This window comes from Protopterus annectens, chromosome 3.part0 (assembly GCF_019279795.1).
Source record: "Protopterus annectens isolate FY-2018-M chromosome 3.part0, PAN1.0, whole genome shotgun sequence".
Classification (NCBI taxonomy): Eukaryota; Metazoa; Chordata; order Ceratodontiformes; family Protopteridae; genus Protopterus; species Protopterus annectens.
In genome coordinates, this window is record NC_056731.1 from 1,939,884,024 (window position 1) to 1,939,904,222 (window position 20,199).

General features: G+C 43.0%; 1 protein-coding gene across 1 annotated transcript in view; it reads right to left on the minus strand.

Moving 5' to 3' along the window:
• SMARCC1 (SWI/SNF related, matrix associated, actin dependent regulator of chromatin subfamily c member 1) overlaps positions 1 to 20,199 on the minus strand; it is a 1,897,600-nt gene that overhangs the window by 748,194 nt on the left and 1,129,207 nt on the right. The window contains exon 13 of the mRNA XM_044066067.1: positions 3,009 to 3,080. Coding sequence (XP_043922002.1) covers positions 3,009 to 3,080 — 72 coding nt within the window. The remainder of the gene's footprint in view (positions 1 to 3,008; positions 3,081 to 20,199) is intronic.

Genomic DNA, 20,199 nt, shown 5'->3' on the forward strand with positions numbered 1-20,199 from the left:
GCCTATGCTGAGGCAAAAACAAGAATTCTCTTAGCCTTTTACGAGAATCAGAATAATCCTGGCCCTCCCATTTGAAATGTTCCCTCATGGAATGCAAAGTCTCAGAGAAAGAAAAATCTTCTCGAGGGGACGCGGAAGTAGTAGTGTCGTCAGTCTCCGAATCAGAATAGGGAGGGAAATCCTGAAGTTCTTCTACAGAGGAATCTGACTCATTGGAAGACTGAACCAAACCTCCAACTCTGTCTCTACCCTGGGCCTCGGGGGCATAGAACCCTAATTAAAGTAATCAAATCTTCAGCCATCTTTAACATGTGCTTCCTAGGAGCTGGACCCTGGGGACTAGCACCAGCAGGGGCAGACTTAGACTTAGAATGGGCTTTGCTTTGAGAAGGAGGAGGCCTAACTACCCTATGAGGGGAGGGAACCACAGACATCAGAGAAGCACCCTCAGCCTGGCCTAACAAAGGAGAAGCCACTTCCTGTAGTAACAAAGGCTCCCCTTGAGACTCAGGTAAACTTTCAGAAGGAGCCGCTGAAGTAGTCAGTGGTTCTACAGAACCGGCGTCCGAGTGGACGACTCATCCTGTTTGGACCGCAAAGACTTTTCTTTTTCTTAGAAGAACCAGGGAGAGAATCGAAGCGGCGGCATGTTGTAATTACAGCGTTTACCAAACACCAGCCTAGCACAGTCCAACCGACGCTTAATAGTACGCTTGTTAAAAGTAGCACAAAAGCGACACCCAACAACGCCGTGCTCAGGCCCCAAACAAGGAATGCAGAGTGAATGGTAATCCCTATGAGGAATCTGTTTCCCACAAGAAATACAGTTATTAACTTTTTCTGACATCCGTCAATACTGAGGCAAGAAAAGACAAAAGTGTCCCAACTTGGTCTCCGGTCTGAAACTCGAAAACCGACAATTCCAGAGCAAATGCTGCTTCTGCTTAGGACCACGCGGCAAGAAAGACTGAGGTTATGGCGTCGGTCATGCGCATTTGTACTGGCGACGCCAGTCTCGGGCGCCGATGACCGATGCCGGTTCTAGCCCTTTGGTATTCGGGCCGATTGTGGACAGCGGAATACCCATATGTAAGGACTGCAGCAATGGGAGACTAACATCGCCACCATACAAAAGTTACATTCCCCCTCGCGCACACATATCACAGTAACAAAACACACAGACACACACTAAAGCCCCCTAACCAAAACCCTTATACAAATACTTATCTGAACTGCCAGCTATCCATTCACAAACCGCAACACCAGAAGCACTACTTCAACTTCTCTGGACTTCGAGATTTTGAAATCCATACTTCGGATGTTTCGGGATTCTAAGCTTTCAGCTTTATAATCTCGAGATTCTGAAATTCGGGATTATAAAGTGAATCCGGCAATAACAGCTGGGTCCACCAAGGGTGGCTTAACTAAGAATTTATGGTCCTCTGGTACTTTACATAAGTGGTCAGGATGCTTAGGGGCCGGAGGCTGTGAGTCAAGGGCCTTAAGAGGCCACATTAAAGGCATCCAAGTAAGCAGGCAGAACAGGGAGGACTGCTGAAGGGGAGGGTGATTCCACTTGCAGCAGTTTAAAGTACCTTTTTTGGGTGTCAGTCATTTGGGAAGTGTCCCATTTAAAGTAATCCTTCATCTTGGTGATGGTCTCACCAAAAGTAATGTCCTCAGGGGGACAGTCTCCCTCCACAGATTCCTCATCCGGAGACTAATATTTCTGGGGGAGGCAATCTGGGAAACATAAGAAATGGACTCCTCTGATGAAGAGAAAGAAGAGTCATGTTGTTCCCTGACCTGAGGGGTTATGGATGGGACGGAAGAAGCAGAGACAGGCCTAGGGTTCAGAAGAGGCAGGGTGGAAGTGGCTGAGGCTGAAGGCCTAAAGGCCATGAAGGCTTGCATGAGACTGGAAGTGAAGGCCTGCCAATCCAGTGTGACTTTTGAAGAGGAGGAGTTATTTTTAGTTTTCTGCTTATTTATGGCTGGAGAGGAAGTAGTGTGTGGCCTGGCATTAGGTCTGGAGATTAGCACATCCGAAGTCTGGATCCCTGCCGGAGGTACCACCGAAACTGGTTCCCCCTCGACCTCGATGGGTGTCGATGTCTGAGTGAGCTCAGATTACGTGCCGGTAGTTGGCTGCGAAACGGCTTCCTTGAGGGACGTCGCTGCAGTCGACAGATCCTCAGAGTGCGCCTCAACCCCTACATTAGCAGTTGGCAGTGCGTCGGTAAGCAGAGCAGCAGGCGAAGAAAGCCTAGGAAACTTGGCCTTCTTGTGCAAAGGTTCAAGTGTGGCCTCCGCTGCAGGATCCATCCTAAGGGCTAACAGTTTGAGGCAATGGTTGTCGAGGTAGAGATTTAACGGGGCTAGACGGCTGCGCAAGGTCTTAGGCACAAATGACTGACAAATAGCACAGGAGGATTGATCGTGTTCCTGGTCTAGGTAAAAAACACACCTGTCATAGCAGTCATTGTGGGGTATCTGGTGCCCGCATTGGCACTTTTCCTTTTTTCCTGACATCAGCTAAAGGCTACAACAACCAAGTGTTAGCTATAACAATAGTCAAAAATAAGAAAGTCTGAACCACAACGGGCTACTTACCTTAAAGATGCGATGTCTGCGAAGAAGCGATCGTACAATGCGAATGTTGTCTGCGGCTGAAAAGTTCTGAGGATTGTCCTTGCAGATGTCACATTTAAGGCCCCTTGGTTTATGATCCTATGTGTGACATCCCACGCACACTACAGCAGCCAAGCTGAAGCTTTTGTACAGAAGCCGACGTACGAGTTGCCTGAGGGCAGGAAATCCCACATCTAGAATACTGCAACATAGGAATAGGAGGACATATTCAATTACCTCGATCAGTACTACAAGGCACCTTAGTTCCACTCCTTTATTACCTTTCATTTTGCAAACTCCTGTCTTCAATAAGTACAGCAATTATGGACCCATACTTTCATAATTACAACAGTAAAAGAATAGAAAGAAACACTTACATTTCCGGTGTCTTTGACTTATTTTTCCCATTGAAAAATTCTGGAAGAGCCCTCCGCTCAATTACATGGATGCTACAAAGCAGGGGAAAAATTAGAATCTTAAGAGTTAACTTTCACAATTAAGAATAAAACAGATACGCAACATTCACCATCTAATATGTGAGACAGCCTTGTACAGTCTGCATAACGTTCAAGATTCCTCTTTGGCAATCTGCAATCTGGCTGCTGCCCCCACCATATCCTTTACAGCTCCCATTCAAAAAGGGGCTTGCTGCAACATATCAGACTGGAAAAGTATGGCTGGCCCCTGTGCCAGCAAAATTAAGACAGAAAAAAAACAAAAATAAACTGCTATATATTACAACACAAGGTTCATAACAGAGTGGCTGCGCATACACAGGTGGATGATAGGTTCATAGTGAACGTCTCTATGGCAAAGTTTAAATGCACTGACTTTAGAGACAGAACACAGGTGATCCACCGTTCAAATCTGGATGGCCGTTATTGTCAGCAGCGGGAGTAATCACCCGGTTGGGAAAACACATGTGCTTTTTGAAAAAGAGTCTGTGAATGGATGGATTCCCATCATCCACCCGGAACCCCAACAGAAAGTTCTTAACGGAGTGACTGTACATACACGGGTGGAAGATAGGTTCACAGACAAGTGCTAGCTGTACTTGTGTGCCATTTTAAGCCTAGCCAATTGTCCTTTTTATGTTTAATTTAACATATCCCTTTTGGTCAGAGACTGTCCTTGCCCATCCCATGGTTGATTTTATATTACCCATAATGAGAATAACTGGGATCATTCTATAAATTAATTGAGGGGGATCCAGGCATGAAATAAAGCATTTAGGACTGCCTCTGTCCATTAGTAGTACAGGGGTAAGTCCTGCATCAGTATCCTCTCAAAAATATATACCTGGCCCTCCAAAGCATTCTGTTGATGTTGCAGAACAGGTTTATATCCCTTGAGTATTCCTGATGACATTTGACTTGACTTTGATGGAAGAGTAAAACATTTAACTCTAGAGAACAAATGCACAAAATGAAACTGACAACCTACTACATTTCTGTTACTTGTGACATACAAAGGAAGTAGCAACATCCTGAGAAGTTGGAGTCTGTGAACGGCTTAAAGGCAAAAGCTCAAAATGCCAAATCACTTAACACAGAAGTACCAAAAGGCACTATTATAATCAGTCATGATCAAAACAATGGTGTTTGATGAAACCATAAAGCAAGTGGCACTAGATGAAATGGCACCTAGGCACAGCAGTATAACACCATTTTCCAACAGGCAGCTAAAAGCCTGACGGCAAAACAGTACAATCCACTTAGGAAGGGTTGTGTCTAAAACAAACAAAAAAAAAACGGTCAGACCCTCCCCTCCCTGAAGGAACAATAGATATATTTTTACTTTTGCAACTGACCTATGAAGGACCCTCCCACTTCTGACTCTACAAGAAAATCAGCCTCCCTTTCACTCCATTTCAGCACAGAACTTCCCACCCTACAGCTTGTACACGGCACACATACTAAAACAGCAAGTCTGTCTTCCAAGCTTGCTAGTTTACGCCAATTGTACAAGAAGCATAGTACCTGGAAATTACTTAACAATGAAGACTACAGACCTGTACTGACTAAAGGAATATATAGTAACACAACTGCCAGACTAAAGAGACACTCCAACAAAAGCTGCTGGATGGTGGGGGTCATCCAAGCAAGAAAGACATGCCGGAAGGCATCTGTAAACCATGGAGGGTCCCTCTAGCAGATCAACTGTAAGAATATATTTTATATTAAAATATAAATAGGACATCCTTCAACAGATCAACACCTGTGCTGAAATCTGAGAAGTAAAACCCGCAAGATGGTAGTAGTACTTGGAAGACATCGAAGGGGAAAAGACTCAGAAGACTATCCCCTGCCCTAAAGCACTGGGGTATCCCAAGAAACACAACTCCTGAAATTACAGTCCAAGCAACATTGCGCTGTTAAAGTATGAACCAAAGATCACTGTCTATGAAACAAATTCCGGACGTTGAGACATTTTTTTAAGCAAGCACTTACAGAAACCACCCCCCCAGGCTGGACTTCAATATCAATATTGTTATATGTGCAGCCACTGGGAAAGGGTTTGTTGGTAGCTACTGCCTTCCCTTCTCAGACCAAAGAGCACTAGCAGCTCCTCTATCTTCTTAAATTAATGTACTCACCTCAGATAAAACTTAAGTTGGATAGGCACCATCCAGGATATAATGGATTGTTCCTGCCCCAGTAGAGATAACCAGATGGTGAACTGGCTGACCTGAGGGCAATTTTGAGACAATTTTCTGCAGGAAATATGATTTGGTTATAAAGGACATATAATCAATGTGAAAGCCACAACAAGCTTTCCCCAAAGAAAACGGCCTGAAGTTCTAAGAAGTTCTTTGCTTTGGCTCATTAGCAGCAGTACAAAGAACTGCCTGCTCACACCCTTGTTCTCCCCTCCCCCTTCCCTGTTTATTACCTTAAGACAATCCCAAAGTTAATAAATATTACCTGTGGCAGGCACCATTTTTACAACTACAACCACCCTTGTCAATATCATATGTTCATTTATCAGTTAACTCTATTACCTGATTGTTTCCAGCCCCCTCATAAGAGCAACTAACAGGGTCTTCGCTGCTGCAGTATTCTTAACATGAGGGATCCCCTGTCAAGGGCAGCCCGATGTCAAACAAGTATACCAAAGCCTTTAGGTTATCGATACATCGTACGTCATACGTATGCTCCCTATGCAAGGCATAGGGCATAAAGCTGACATCCGAAGGCATCATCCTCAGACCTGAGAGCCCGTGAAGGAACCCAGCCCTAAGATACTAGAGGGTAACATACACATCCAGAAGTACAAAAGACTAAGGAGGGAGGGAGTGACTACTACAACAGTGAAGAGAAAGACATCTACTAATGACAAAATTTTACACAACTGTACTGTGTCCTTACATTTTACTGTTACAGTATTTTAACATGAGGGAGAGTGCAAAAGCTCAGGAAGAAGACAGGGAGGAGGAAGGGCCAACAGCGTCTTCTAGGAACTCATGAAGAATGACCCAAGCAAAACCAGCTCTAGCCATGGAAATGACATCCAACTTGTAATGCTTGGTAAAGGCATGCACCAGACGAGATAGCTGCCTCAAGGCTCAAATTAATATCCAAACCATTGAAAAAACACAAGAAGCCACAGTTCTAGTGGAGTGAGTCTTAACCACAGAAGAAAGGCACTTATCATGAAAAGAACAAAAAAAGGATTTAGAAATCTAAGAGGAAATACTCTGCTTGGAAACTGTCAAACCTAATGATTTAGAATGAAAAGAAACAAAAAGTTGATCAGATTTTCTAAAATCTTTAGTTTTGTCCAAATAAAATATGAGTGTATGCAACACCTTCACACTAGCTGATTGTGGAGAAGGGGAAAAAAGTGGGCAAATTAATATTCTGATTAAAGAGAACTTGTTCACCACCTCAGGCATAAAAACAAGATTGGTACGAGGAGACACACTGTCCTTATGAAAAACTAAAAAAGGAAGAACAGCCATGAGGGGCTTGCAGCTCATACACCTGCCTGGCAGAAGTAAGGGCTAACAAAAGGACAGTCTTCCAAGAACAATGCTGTAAGGAAGCTGAAGCTGCAGCCTCAGAAGGAGCCTTAGTCAATGTCTCCAAAACAAAATTAAGATCCCAAGAAGGACAAACAGGCTTCCTGGGAAGTGTAATATGAAGGATACCTTTAAGAAACTGGCCTCAAACCTAGAGACAAGAAGAAACAGCTGAGAGGTGGGCTTTAATAAAAGAATATGCCAACCCAGTATTCAGCAATTCACACAAAAGAAAGATCATCCACATTAAGTGGGTCCATGGTAAGAGAAAGACACCAAACAGAAAATGTCTTCCATTTGGACAAGCAGGATTTAATAGTAGTGGGTTTCCTGGCCTCCTGCAGAACCCAAAGCACATCTTCAGAAAAAAGATGCCTACTGGGAATCAAAATCCCATCAACCACCATGCCAGTTGAAGACTGGACAGGTGGAGATCCCTTGCCTTGTGTGAAAAGGTCCACCCTGTGAGGTTACTTACGATGACTGCCCACGGTTAACTGCAGAAGAGGGAACTAATGCTGTTTGGACCAAAGGGGAGTCACCAGCAAGATTTTGGAAGCATCCTGGTTTTATCTTGCACAGGATGTTTAGAATGAGAGGAAGGGGAGGGAAGGCATAAAGAAACATCACCTTCAATGAAAAAGATACATCATCCACCTTCCAGGCCAGAGGACATTGAGTACTGGCACAAAATTGAGTAAGCTGGCTGTTCATAGGGAAGGCAAAGAGATCTACATGAGGAATATTCCCACTGGTGGATAATGTTCAGAAACATCCCTGTGAAGCATCCACTCGTTAGATTGCATTATGGACCTGCTCAAGGAATCTGCCACAAAATGTACACTGCCTGAAGTGTTGCGATTTCGTACTGAATTGCTAACTCCCAAACCTGTAGTGCCAATATGCAAAGCAAATAGAACCGTGTCCGCCCTTGTTGGTTGACATACCACAAAAGGTGACCTTCTTCACCTTGCGTGCTTAGCAGGCTCCACTGCTGCTAAAGAAAAAAGGTCGGCCCTAGACTGTCCTTTTCTGGGAGGAAGAGAGGAGCCCCTCTCCTCCCCAGAGCAGAAGAACTCCGCAGGCAAAAGAACCTTGAGCTCTGCCCCACCCGTCTAGACAGACTATACCCCCCCTCTGTCAGAAGGATAAGTCTTAATAAGGCCAAAAACTTGACTCAAAACATAAAAAAAAGCAAATCCTTGTTGCAATTTACACTTTTCTTTTTCCATCATCCTTCTTTAAGACTCCACCTGCTTAAGAAGGACACACAAGCAGCACATCAGATCTCAAAAATAACATCTTTAATAATCACAATAACATGCAACCTCAGCTCAACCCACCTCAACAGAACAGAACAAACCCAGAAGGAAACCACCAGCACACTGCCACATTACTACACAATGACAAACTCCCATTGAAAGTTGTGACACACCCTAAATCAAGCTTCTCTGAACTGACAACTGCTGCCCTTGCCTCTCAATACCTTCACCCATCCACCTTCTCTTTTTAGAATTCAAGGAGAATGTTTGATGATTTTAGATGCAAAAAAACAACTCCAACGCCCTCATGAATAAAGTATGAGAAACTATGCTCTTTCTCTTTCCTAGTCCCATTGCCCTTCAGCCTTTATCACAGGGAACAGGAACAACAACAGCCCTAACAACCCACAGCCCATGGAGCGGCTAGGGGAGTTTCGGGTCTGCCCTATAGTTCTGAACTTAAAGTTACCTATCGACACTACCTATACTAGGAGGCGGTTTAACAGGGCTCAGGGGAAAGAATCAAGATTTCAGGAAGCACTGCAAAAACAGGAGTCCCTTCATCCAGAACAGGAAGGTATATTAAAAAGGCCTATGCTGGGTGCAAACAAAAATTTCCTTTAAAGCTTCTGTGGAAAAACCTTCCCTCTTCATTTAAATGCCCTCATGGAATCAGAAGTCTCTGGAATCTGAAATGAAAAGGAGAATCCGAGAGGAGAAGCTGAGAGAGCATCCCAATCCACATCAAGAATCAGAATAAGGAGTCTTCCATGATAAGTCTTCAGCAAAGAAGTGAAAACACTGCAAAAATTGCTCAAAAACTCAAATTTTAGTTCCACCCCTCTCTAATCATAGGGGAGGAACCTCTCTACATTCTAATCAAATCCCTCAGCTGAACATTGGCCTAAGCCCTTAGGTAACCAATGGAAACAACACTGAAACTGAACTGAAACTGAGACTGAAGACCTGCCTTGGCCTGCCTTGGAAACAGAAGGAGTCAGAAGGGGAGGCTAGAGAGAAGCAGCCAAAGAGAGGAGAACCCAGGCCTCCTCAGCTCCTCCTCCTGACTCTCTAAATAAACTCTCTACAGTGTGTCTCTCCCCCTCCGACTCAAGACACTCTTCTAAAGAAACACCCCTGGGACACTTCTTGTAACTTCTAAAATTCTGCCTTGTTCTTTGTCTTTACTGTGGGTTGCGCTTTTTTTGTTGCCCTTTTTTTGTCCTTTGCTTTGGGCGATCGGTGGAGCTTTACTGGTACAAGCGCTTCCCAAAACTAACAAAAGTATAACCTTAGTCTCTAACACTTCTCTGTCAACCGGTTTACGAAGCGATCGGCAACAAGCAGGCGTCAACAGGCCTAACACAAAGTATACAAATTATATGAGAAATCCCAGTAAACAAGAAATACACATAGCGGTTTTTCAGTTTACAGTTATGTACTGCACTGAGGCAAATAAAAAATACAAAAAAAAGAAAAATGCAAAACTTTAGCAGTCTGAACTTTAACACGGTCTAAAGAAGACTAACAGAGCGCAAACCTCCACTTCATAAAATTGCTGAAATATTCCGCGACGGACAGACTGATATGACTGGGAGAGTGGCGCGCGTGCATACATACGCGTGTGACCTGGCTGGCGTCGGTCTGCGCGCCCTGACGGCCCGTCGACATACTTTGGTATTGAACGACTGGACAGCGGACTACCCAATAGTTAGGACTGCAGCAATGTGGAATGAAGAACATCACTGTGGTGTTGTCTGCAAAGAGCTTTAGGGGCCCTGGAAAAACATAGGATGAAAATTGCTGAGGAGACCAAAGGATTTGCACCTTTAGGTTTCTGAAGGAAGCTCCCCAACCCCCATCTGAGGTGACTGTGAACAGCTCCTGAGAGAGAAGTGGGAGCTAAAAGGGAAGGCTTGGATTCAAGGTCAGCTGGTGAATCCACCACAGAAATTCCAACTTGAGACATGGAAGAGGAAGTAGAAATGCTAGAGGATGAGCATGCTGAAGCCAAATTGACTTTAGATACCACCGAAGCTTTCTCATGTGCAATCTGGCAAAGGGAAGCATAGGGATGGTGGATGCCATGAATCCCAGAGCCCTCAGAAATTCCCCAGCTGAAATCAAGGCCAGATGAAGAAGGGGCTGAAAAAAAAAAAGAAGAAATCAGAGTCAAAGCGTTGTAAGGAGGCAGGGATACTAGCATAGGAATAGTCTGAATACTGCATCCCAGAAAAACAATCTCATGATGGGGACAGGAAGGATTTTTGAAAATTTACAGTGAACCCCAAGACTTTGCAACAGAGCGATGACCCACTCAATGTGCTGCAAAAGAATTTCTAGAGAAGAGGCTTGAATAAGGTCACCTAAATAAGGAAAGACCTGAATGCTTTTGAACCTGCAAAGAGCAATCACAGGAACTAGGCATTTGGTGAATATTCTTGGGGCAGTAGAGGCCAAAGGGAAAGCAAAGAACTGAAAATGCCAGGAAGCAACAGGGAAATGTAAATACTTCCTGAAAAAGAGGATGAATAGGAATATGGAAACAAGAATCCTTGAGATCCAGCAAAATCATAAAAGCATGAGGAAACAGAAGAGGGAACAAAGTCTGAAGGCATAACAACTGAAAGGAAGGAACCATCAGAAAAATATTCAGGGAAGGAACCGTCAGAAAAATATTCAGGTAAGAATAATCCAGAAGGGTCTCCAAGTGCTCTTTTTTCCTCGGGACAAAAACATTCAGGAATAAAACCTCTTCTCCCTTTGAGCAGCTGGAACCTTCTGAATAGTTAGTTCCCTGAATCGAAAGACCCTGAAGCATCTTTGGAAAAGAGCTTGACTGGTCTTGAGGTGGCCGAGGAATGCTCATGAAAGGGGAAAGAGACTTCCAAACCATGAAATACCCCTTGTGAATGATGGAAAGAACCCCCATGAGAGCCCTGGGTCATGCTTAATCAGACAGGAAGAAACAGAAAAAGACTATGTGAGAGATGTATGAGGCTGGGAAGAATCAGGTCACCAGACAGTACTTGGTTTATCAGGAAAGGAAGGCTTCTAAACATGGGGGGCTACATGCAGACTTATAAAATAAATTATGACTGCCACAGATGAAAACTTCACAAATTTCACAAGTAAAATAAAATATACCAAAATTTATTTTCTCTAGCGCCTCCGCAAAATGCCTTCAAGGAATAAAACCCAGACTTTTTTAAAAGGTATTTTGGAACAGGTATTTGTTAGGGTGGGGGAGCACGTTGATCATAAAGATACATTATTGCACAAAGAAACATTGCACATACTTAAATATGATATATTTACTACCAAATGGCTTGAATGAGTGCAAATGGAAATGTGAGATTTTGTAATTAACACCTGTTTAATTTGTGCACTTGTTTTATGGGTATATATATATATGTGGAGGCAGCACAGTATTTTCTTACTCCTTGGAGGCATTTTTTGCTGAGGCACAAGAGAAAATTTATTTTGGTACATCTTACTTTGTGAAGTTTTTTCATCTGTGGCAGTCATTTGATTGGACTTTTGGCCAGTTGTTTCTGCTGTATGTGAAGACTTAGCTGGGGAACCCTCCTACCACCCTCCTTGCCTTTAGGAGGAGGACATGACTGCCTAACAAAAGCCATTTTTTATGAGGATAGTTTCTCTGGAACTTTCGCACAGGGAAACAAAAATATGTTTCAGGTCCTGTAACTCCTTGCCTTTCACCTGCAAAGACTTGAATAAATCAGCTGCAGCAGCACTAAACATTGTTTGTCCACAGGAGCATCCATTAACTTGGCCTTATTATAATCAGGCAGAGGGTGAAGCCATAGCTAAGAATATCTCAACATAGAGCCAGAAGAAGCAAACCCTAGTAGAAGCATCTGCTGCATCATAAATACATTTAATGGAATGGTGAGCTACCTGGGAAGAACCCCCTAGAAGAGACAAGGCAGAAGACTTTCCTTCAGAATTAGGAAGGCCAGAAATAATCTGGTCATATGAATCTGATAATTAAAAGCCCAAAAGGCTAGGATGGATAAAATATAAACGTTTTTGCCCAGCATTTCCGTAGTCCTGGTGTCTTTATCAGAAGGAATAAGTCTGGTAGAAGGCAGTAATTTAGAAGGCTTAAGAGTTAGCCCGCAAAGAAGGTAGGAACTGTTTCAATTACTACTTTGTCCTTGTCCTGGAAAGATTTAAGAAGTTTAGCAGCAGTACCAAAAAGATTTTTACCAAAAGGAGCATACAAATATTTGGCCTTAACATAATCAGGTAAAGCCTGAAGACAAAGCCAAGAGTAATGCCTCATAACAGAATTAAATGCAGCAGCCCTGAAAGTAGCATCAACTATATCAAAACTGCACTTAATAGAGTGCTGGTCAACTTGAGGGGTAGAACCCAACTAGGAAAGGGTAGAATCCTTCCCTCAGAATCAGGAAGGTCAGAAATCACCTGAGAAACTTGAGAAAGGACAGCTAAAACACTGTTGGTCACATGAGCCTGGTAAGTAATAAGCCTAAAAGACTGTGTGGCAGCAGTACTGACCTTCTTACCAAGCCTCTCCATCTCTAACTATCCTTATCTGAAGGAAGCAACCTGGTAGAGGGCAACAGCTTGGACGGTTGGTCAGACGAGACAAGACACTACAAGGATTAGCAGAAGGGCATTTATACAGAAATTCACAATCAGGCACCTTGTAAAATCTGTCAAACTTCTTGGGCGCTGGGGGCTGAGAATCAGGGGCTACAGAAGCCACTGAAAAGGTACACAGGAGGGCTGCCAGAAATAGTGGCTTGGGAGACTCCATCTGGAGGAGCACAAAACACCTCTACTGGATATCAGAAACCTGAGAACAGTCCCACTAAAAGAATTCAATCATATGGGAAATAATGTCCCCAAAGGAGACTTCCTCTAAAGGGGAATCCGGATTAAAAAAATCCTCCTCCTCCTCCTCTGAACCCTAGATCAAATGGGAAGGCATCTGATAAGAGTAGGCTAATGACTTCACCCAAATCCTGATCTTCCTTAAGCTTCTTAGTTTATTCACTCCAATGGAGCTCAGAAGTATGCACTGAAAATTCCAATGGGCGGAGCCTAAGCCTTGTAACAGAATCACATTATGTCCTCATATTTCAAACAAATGTTCATATCTCTGGAACCATAGGGTTTATGAAAGAAGTATAAATGGCAAACTCTTCTGTACAAACTATTTTTATAGTGGTCGTATTCTTTAGGTTCTAGGTTTAAAACCTAATTTTATAAGACACAGTAACTATTACATTTGTAATATTTTGCAAACATCTTACAATATCTCAGCAACCACTCAAGTTACACACAAACTGTCAAAGCAGCATTTTATTAATCTAGCTAAGAGCTTTTATAAGAGACTAATTAGTTCTGTCTGCTACTTGGTTGAGATATTTAGAAAAATGTGGAAATTATATCTATATAAATTAATATCATAAAAATATATAAAACAAGAGGTAGCACCACAAACACAGGCAATGGGTTCAAAATCTTTAATGTGTAACAATAAATGTAAGCGCTTTTGCATTCAGCAGAATGCTTCTTCAGACAGTGCTAAGAACCAGAGTTGAATAGTTTAAATGCATTGTAGTAGCCAGTAGACACACAATTAGTAAATAATCTTAATTAATAATCTTAAAGGCAGAATATTGTAAAATGCTTTAAAATACAACTCCATAAAAAAACAGTATAAAAGCAGATGAAAATCAAACTATATATATATATATATATATATATATATATATATATATATATATATATATATATAAAATATCAATGAGAAATAAATCATTCCAAAAAAACAACATATAAATTCAGTGCATCAAAGGTCTGTCATGTAAAAATGGCTTCAATGAAACTCTGGTCATTGAGGACAGATCCTTTATCAGCTTGCAGTCTGATGATCCACCTAATCTCAGCCTGTTCAGTATGATTTTTAAAATTCCCTAATCTAGGGCCGCTAGTGACAAATTCTATGACCAAATATTTAAACTTATGTGAAAGATCATGGTTGAGAACATGATGTGCTAAGGCATTATTGTCATCTTCCTTGTTAATCACATACAGATGTTCCCTAACAGTCTCACGTAAAGTCCTGTTGGTTTTACCTATATAAAAGCAGGAGCATTTACAACAGCTGGCCAAATATACCACATCATGTGACTTGCAATCAGCATAGTGTTTAAATTTATAAATCCTCTGAGTATCTAGATGTATAAAAGTGTCAGTATCCATCATATAAACACAATGGTTGCAATTCCTACAGGGTAGTGTACCAGTGCGAACAGACTGTTGTCTAATTTTACTATTCTTCTCATAACACAAAAGTCTCTTGAGGCACTTTATGTTTTTATAAGCATATCTAGGCTTAATGCCTGTAATGGCTCTGATCCTATCAGCAGCAGCCAAGATCCCCCAGTTTTTATTTACTACTTCACAAACCTTGTAATTATTCGAAAAAGTCACCTAGCCTATTAGCAGAAGTCATACTGTGAAAAAAAGTTATGTACTCACCACAAAGTTCCATTAAGTTGTTCATCTCGCCTTCATTATTACTGATGGGTTCGGAGCCAATCCTTGGCTTCGACTCAGCCAAAATGCAAAAGCTCGAGGTCTTCAACCAGCTTGTGGTTTGCTCCCTATCCCATGATGCACTGGTGCTTCCCTCAGATCTTGTTTGCTGCCAAGTAATGTAAGTAGAAAGAATTTTTAATAGTAATATCAAGAATAAACCAGACAAAGACCAATACAGCCATGACTTGTCCAACTTCTCGGTCCCCAAGAAAAACTAGAAGTGGGTTAGGAAGGTGGGACGCAAGAATGAAGGCAAGCTGAACAACTCACATGGTGAGCTATGGTGAGTACATAACTTCTTTATGTGAAGTTGTTCTATCTCGCCTTCATTGTTACTGATGGGTTACCGTCCCAAGCACCATCTTTTTTGGCTGGCTCACGGGAGTATATTCCTAAGGACAGTGGAACCAAAGGAGGTCCTGTCCCTGGAGGCCCTATCCACTTTGTAATGAGTGATGAAGGTATGAGGCCTAGACCACGTGGCTGCGGCACAAGTAGAATCTATTGGTAGTTTGGCCAAAAATGCTGAAGATGTGGAGACGGCTCTAGTCGAGTAGGCCTTTACTTTTTGATACAATGGCATATGGACAGAACTGTATGTAAAGGAGATGCAATCTGACAACCATTTTGATAAGGTTGTTTTTACCACTGGAGCACCTTTCGTTGAATCTGAAAACGAAACAAAGAGCTGCCCTGATTTTCTAAAGTCCCTGGTCCTGTGTAAATAGAATTAAAAGCTGCCTGTGGACATCAAGTATGTGCAGCGTATGTCCCATCTTATTAGTATACTTAGTGAAAAAAACAGTTAATTATACAGTCTGATTGAGATTGGTCTCTGAACAAACCTTAGGTGAAAATGATGGATTTGTCCTAAGTGAAACTCTGCCATTATGAAAAATCAAATATGGGGGTTTAATAGACAGCGCCTGTAATGCTGAAACCCTCAGAGCAGAAGTAATAGCAAAAAAGAAATATGGTTTTCCATGATGGGTATTTCAGGTAACAAGATTAGGTTGATTCAGATAAGGGTAGGATGATCCATGAAAAAATATAATTTAGATTCCACGATGTAGCTGGAGATTTAATGGGTGGTCTCAAATGAAGAGTACCCTTGAGAAAGGCTTTAAAGAGACTATGTGACATATTAGACCCCTAACCATCAAGATGAAAGTTAGAGATTGCTGCCAAATGAAACCTTATGGTTGATGCAACTGCCCCCTCACTGAAAAGTTTAGTCAAAAACTCTAAAATGGATGAAACTGAAGCCAGATATGGGGTCAATATTGTTTTGAAACACCCATATTGAAAACCTTTTCCATTTACTAAAGTATAGGATGTTAGAATATGCTGAGCTGCAGCTGAGAGATTCTGAAACCTGGCTATATTTGGAATTGGAGCAACCAAGCTGTCAATTTGAGGGACTGAAGTGCAGGATGAAGAGCCCCTGACGAATGAATCAGAAGATCTGGAACTGGGTCCACAATACAAAGTTCTTCCAACAGATGAGGCTGGAGAAAGGGGAATCAAATTTGATGAGGCCAGTAAGGGGCTATTAGAATGATGGTCCTTCCCAGAGTCTTGGCTTTCTGTAAAACTTTGGGCATCGGTGGAAAGGCATAAAGGAGACCCGGGGGCCAATTGTGTACAAGCGCGTCTCTTGGGGAATCTCCCGTAGGGGGGATTAGGGCAAAATAGCTGCTGCATTTCATGTTCATTGGAGTTGCAAAGAGATCGCAGCAAGGCTGGCCCCATCTGCGGAATATCCTTTCCGCTACTTCTTTCTTCTGGTACCACTCGTGAGGCAATAGAATTGCTCTGCTCAGTTTGTCTGCTATCACATTGGAGCTCCCCGGCATGTGCGTTGCTATCAGAAAGTGCTGGGTGGAAGTTGCCCACTGCCATAATCTCAGGGCCTCTCGACATAGGGGGTAAGATCTGGTTCCTCTGTTTATGTACCAGAACACTGACATGCTGCCCGTTTGAATTGCAATAGTCCCTAATGAAGAGAGTCTTGAAAGGAGTGCAACGCTAGAAGTACCGCTTTCATCCCTAGGACACTGATATGCAGTGAGCCTCGTGTTCCTTTCATGTGCCTTGGGCTGTTCTTCCCTGATAATGCCCCCCCCCCCTCCATCAAGGAGGTGTCTGTGGTCACAGTGGCGATAGGAGTGGATAGAACAAAGGTATTGTTACCTGATGAGATGTCAGAAACCACCTAAGGACCTTCGTGCATTAGTTCGTTATTACAATTTGATGCGACATTGGAGGTTCTTGAAAGGACCATTGCGTGAACAGGAGCCATTGCAGTATACGCATATGCATTCGAACTAAAGGAATAGCAATGCCTGCTGCTGCCATTGTCCCCAACAATTTTGAGCACCATTGAAGCTGGGGCTTTTTCTTTTGAGAGAAGGTTCAAGACCGGTTTTCATATTTTAAGGTCATGGTAATGGTATCTAGATCTGCTCCTATAAAAACGGTATGTTTTGATGGCGACAAGGAGGATTTTTCTGAATTTATTGTAATCCCCAACTGACTGTAGAGGTTCAAAGTTGTGCCCTTTGCTTGTATGAGTTGATGCCTGGCGGTGGTGGTGAGGAGCCAGGCATCTAGGTATGGAAACACCTTGAATCCTAAATGTCTCATGTGAGCTGTGATTACTGCCATGCATTTGGTGAACACTCTGGGGGGGCTGTAGTGAGACCAAAGAACAGAGCTCGAAACTGGTAGCGACTGGCCCCCAGCCGAAAGCACAGATGATCTCTGGATGGTCTGGCCATTTTGATGTAGTAGTACGCATCCTCGAGATCTATCAAGCACATTGTCTTTTCCTAGAAAAGGAAGTATCGACTGCAGCGTGGCCATCCGGAACTTTGTCTTTTTGACAGATTTGTTCAGTCTGCTGAGATCCAAAATGGGTCTCCAGTCCACTGTTTTCTTTGGAACTAAAAAGAACCTTGAGTAAAAGTTCCAGATCCTCTCTGGTCTGCTGGGACTGGTTGGATGACTTTTTTTCCAGCAACCTTTGAATCTCTATGGTGTTAAAGGATGACTTAAAGGGCTCCGCAAAGGAATATAAGTGCATCCAGGAATGTCTCCCAAGAGCAATTCCTGTACCCGCGGCCCTGCTCATTCCATGAGCTGTGTACGAGACAAGACACATGGAAGAGTTTACAAGGGAATTGAGGGTAGCAAGCTGGGAAGTTACTTTATCTGATACCCCAGCAGCTACTGAACCCCATAGAGTATTCTCCCAGCTCTTTTAGTGGATCTCTTTGCAATCCAGTAAAGTGCGTGAGATAGTTCAGTGAATGGAGGGCAAAGGTCGCTGAACTAAACATGTGTTTTCCATATCTGTCCATGACCCTAGAATCCTTATTAGGAGGATGGACAGATGTAGAAGTTTCTGACAATTCCTTCTTGGTGGCTGCCACTGCCGCCACCACCATGGCATAAACAGGTACTCCTTTGGTTAGAAAGGCCTTGCCCTGGGGGGGGAGTTATAAATTTATTAGGCCTCCAAGGGACAGGTTCCATGGTATTCGGGGACTCTCATGCCTTTCAAGAGACCAGTTCCATCAGCTCATCAAAAGGCGGAGACACCCAAGTGGTGGAGGGCTGAGACCCGAAAGCCTTCAGGAGGACTAACTCATCATAAGCAGCATTAATGGGCTTCCAGCCACCCCTCTGTTTAAGAATTTCCAAGACATCTACGAAGGAGATATCCTCCGAGGGGGACCATGTGGACTCTTCTGACTCATCTAAGTCAGTGGCTGAAGTGACCGATTCCTACAGGGAATCCAGATGCATCCTCTTGCATAACTTCTTCCTGGGAACCTCATCAGTGGGGCTTCTGGTGAGGTCTTGAAAGAGCAGGGTTCGCCCAATGGGGCATCCTGCAGTTCTGGGTTTCTACGCTTTTGAGAGATCTGTGAAGCTGAGGCACAGACAGACACTTTAGGGGAGAAGGTTAATGTTCCGATGATGTGGGGTCTCGAGGGGACAATACTCTTCTCATGGCATCGAAAGTCCCCAGCTCGGATGAGGAGGAACCCCTGAATCCGAAGAGGCGAGTGACTCCCTCCGCACCAAAGTGGTGGGCTCTGAGCCCGGTGTAGGCACCAAACTCATCCGAGACGAAGCTCCAAGAGGTAAAAAACAGTTGCTTCAACTATCCTCTTCGGACCACACGGGCAAGTGTCGGCTCCTAAACTCCACGGTCGACACAGAGGAAGTCTGAGCTATCGGAACAGACAGGTCTGGAACAGATGTCAGCCCCAACGGTTCCACGATCATCAACTCCAAACACTCTGGCTCCGAAACCTCGAGTTGGGTCGGAGGAGGAATGGAAGAAGCAGGAAGGGTTTTGAACGGTTCCAAATCCCCAAAAAAAGTTTGGCCAGCGCCGGTGTCTGCAGAAGCCTCTGCACCACTCGATCCACATCCATGTCCGAAAGCCTTGAGGACCAGGAAGAGGCTACAGAGGAAGCCACTGATTGGAGGATAGGTGACTTGAGGGTAGGAGATACCAGCTCCAATACCGGGGACTGGCTCCTACCAACGACCACCACCGTCCGTTCCAAAACTTTTGGAGCCGAGGCAGACTGTTTATCTGTTACTTTAGAGATCGATGAACCTTTCTTTGGCTCCTACCCAGAAGTTGTTTTTGAAGATTTTGACATCTTGTCTTGGGTATTGTCTTTGTCCAGTGACTCTTAAAAGGAAGATTTTACTAGACCTCTAGCAATCAACTTACTCTTCCTTTCATGCAACACTATACAGCTAAAAGAATGGCATATGGAACAGTCCTCTTGCAGGTGAATCTCACCTAAGCAATAAACACATTCTGAGTGTCCATCAGTTATGGACATCTTTTGTCAACACTTAGGATATTTCTTAAATCCAGACTTTGATTTCTCTTACCGACACATGCTACAAGGAAGAAACAATCCACACAGCAAAAATCTATATGTATTTTGATTAGAACACTATATATATATATATATATATATATATATATATATATATATATATATATATATATATATAGATGCCCTCAGAGTTTAGGCCATCAAGAAAAATGCAAGTAACTGTGATATATATATATATATATATATATTTAATGCACACTAAATAGGGAAGGGAGTTTTTAGTTTTTAACTAGGCCTAATAAAACAGCCACACAACGAAGAAAAGTTCCTATAAACTAAGGAGTGCACAAGCACTATGGATAATTATCCTGTATCAAACTAACTAATCTAAAGTACTACTAGCTAAATTTGAAAGAAAAAAAATTAACAATAAGTATAATAACAAGAAATATACTTAAATTTCACTGCCCAGAGCTGGTGAAACGCATGATCTGTTGCAGAAGCAAACAAGATCTGGGGGAAGCACCCTTGCATCATGGGATAGGGCGTAAGCCACGAGCTGGTTGAAGACCTCGAGGTTTTGCATTTTGCCTAGTCGGAGCAGAGGATCGGCTCTGAACCCATCAGTAAGAATGAAGGCGAGATAGAACAACTTCACATTCCCTTTTAAAAAATGGTCTACCTCTACTGGATCTATCAATAAATCTGGTGTCACCAAGATTAGAGGTTTCTCTGTTTTTATACCCTCTCAGGGTCATAGAATTTGTCACTAGGGAACCTAGATTAGGGAATTTTAAAAACCATACTGAATAGG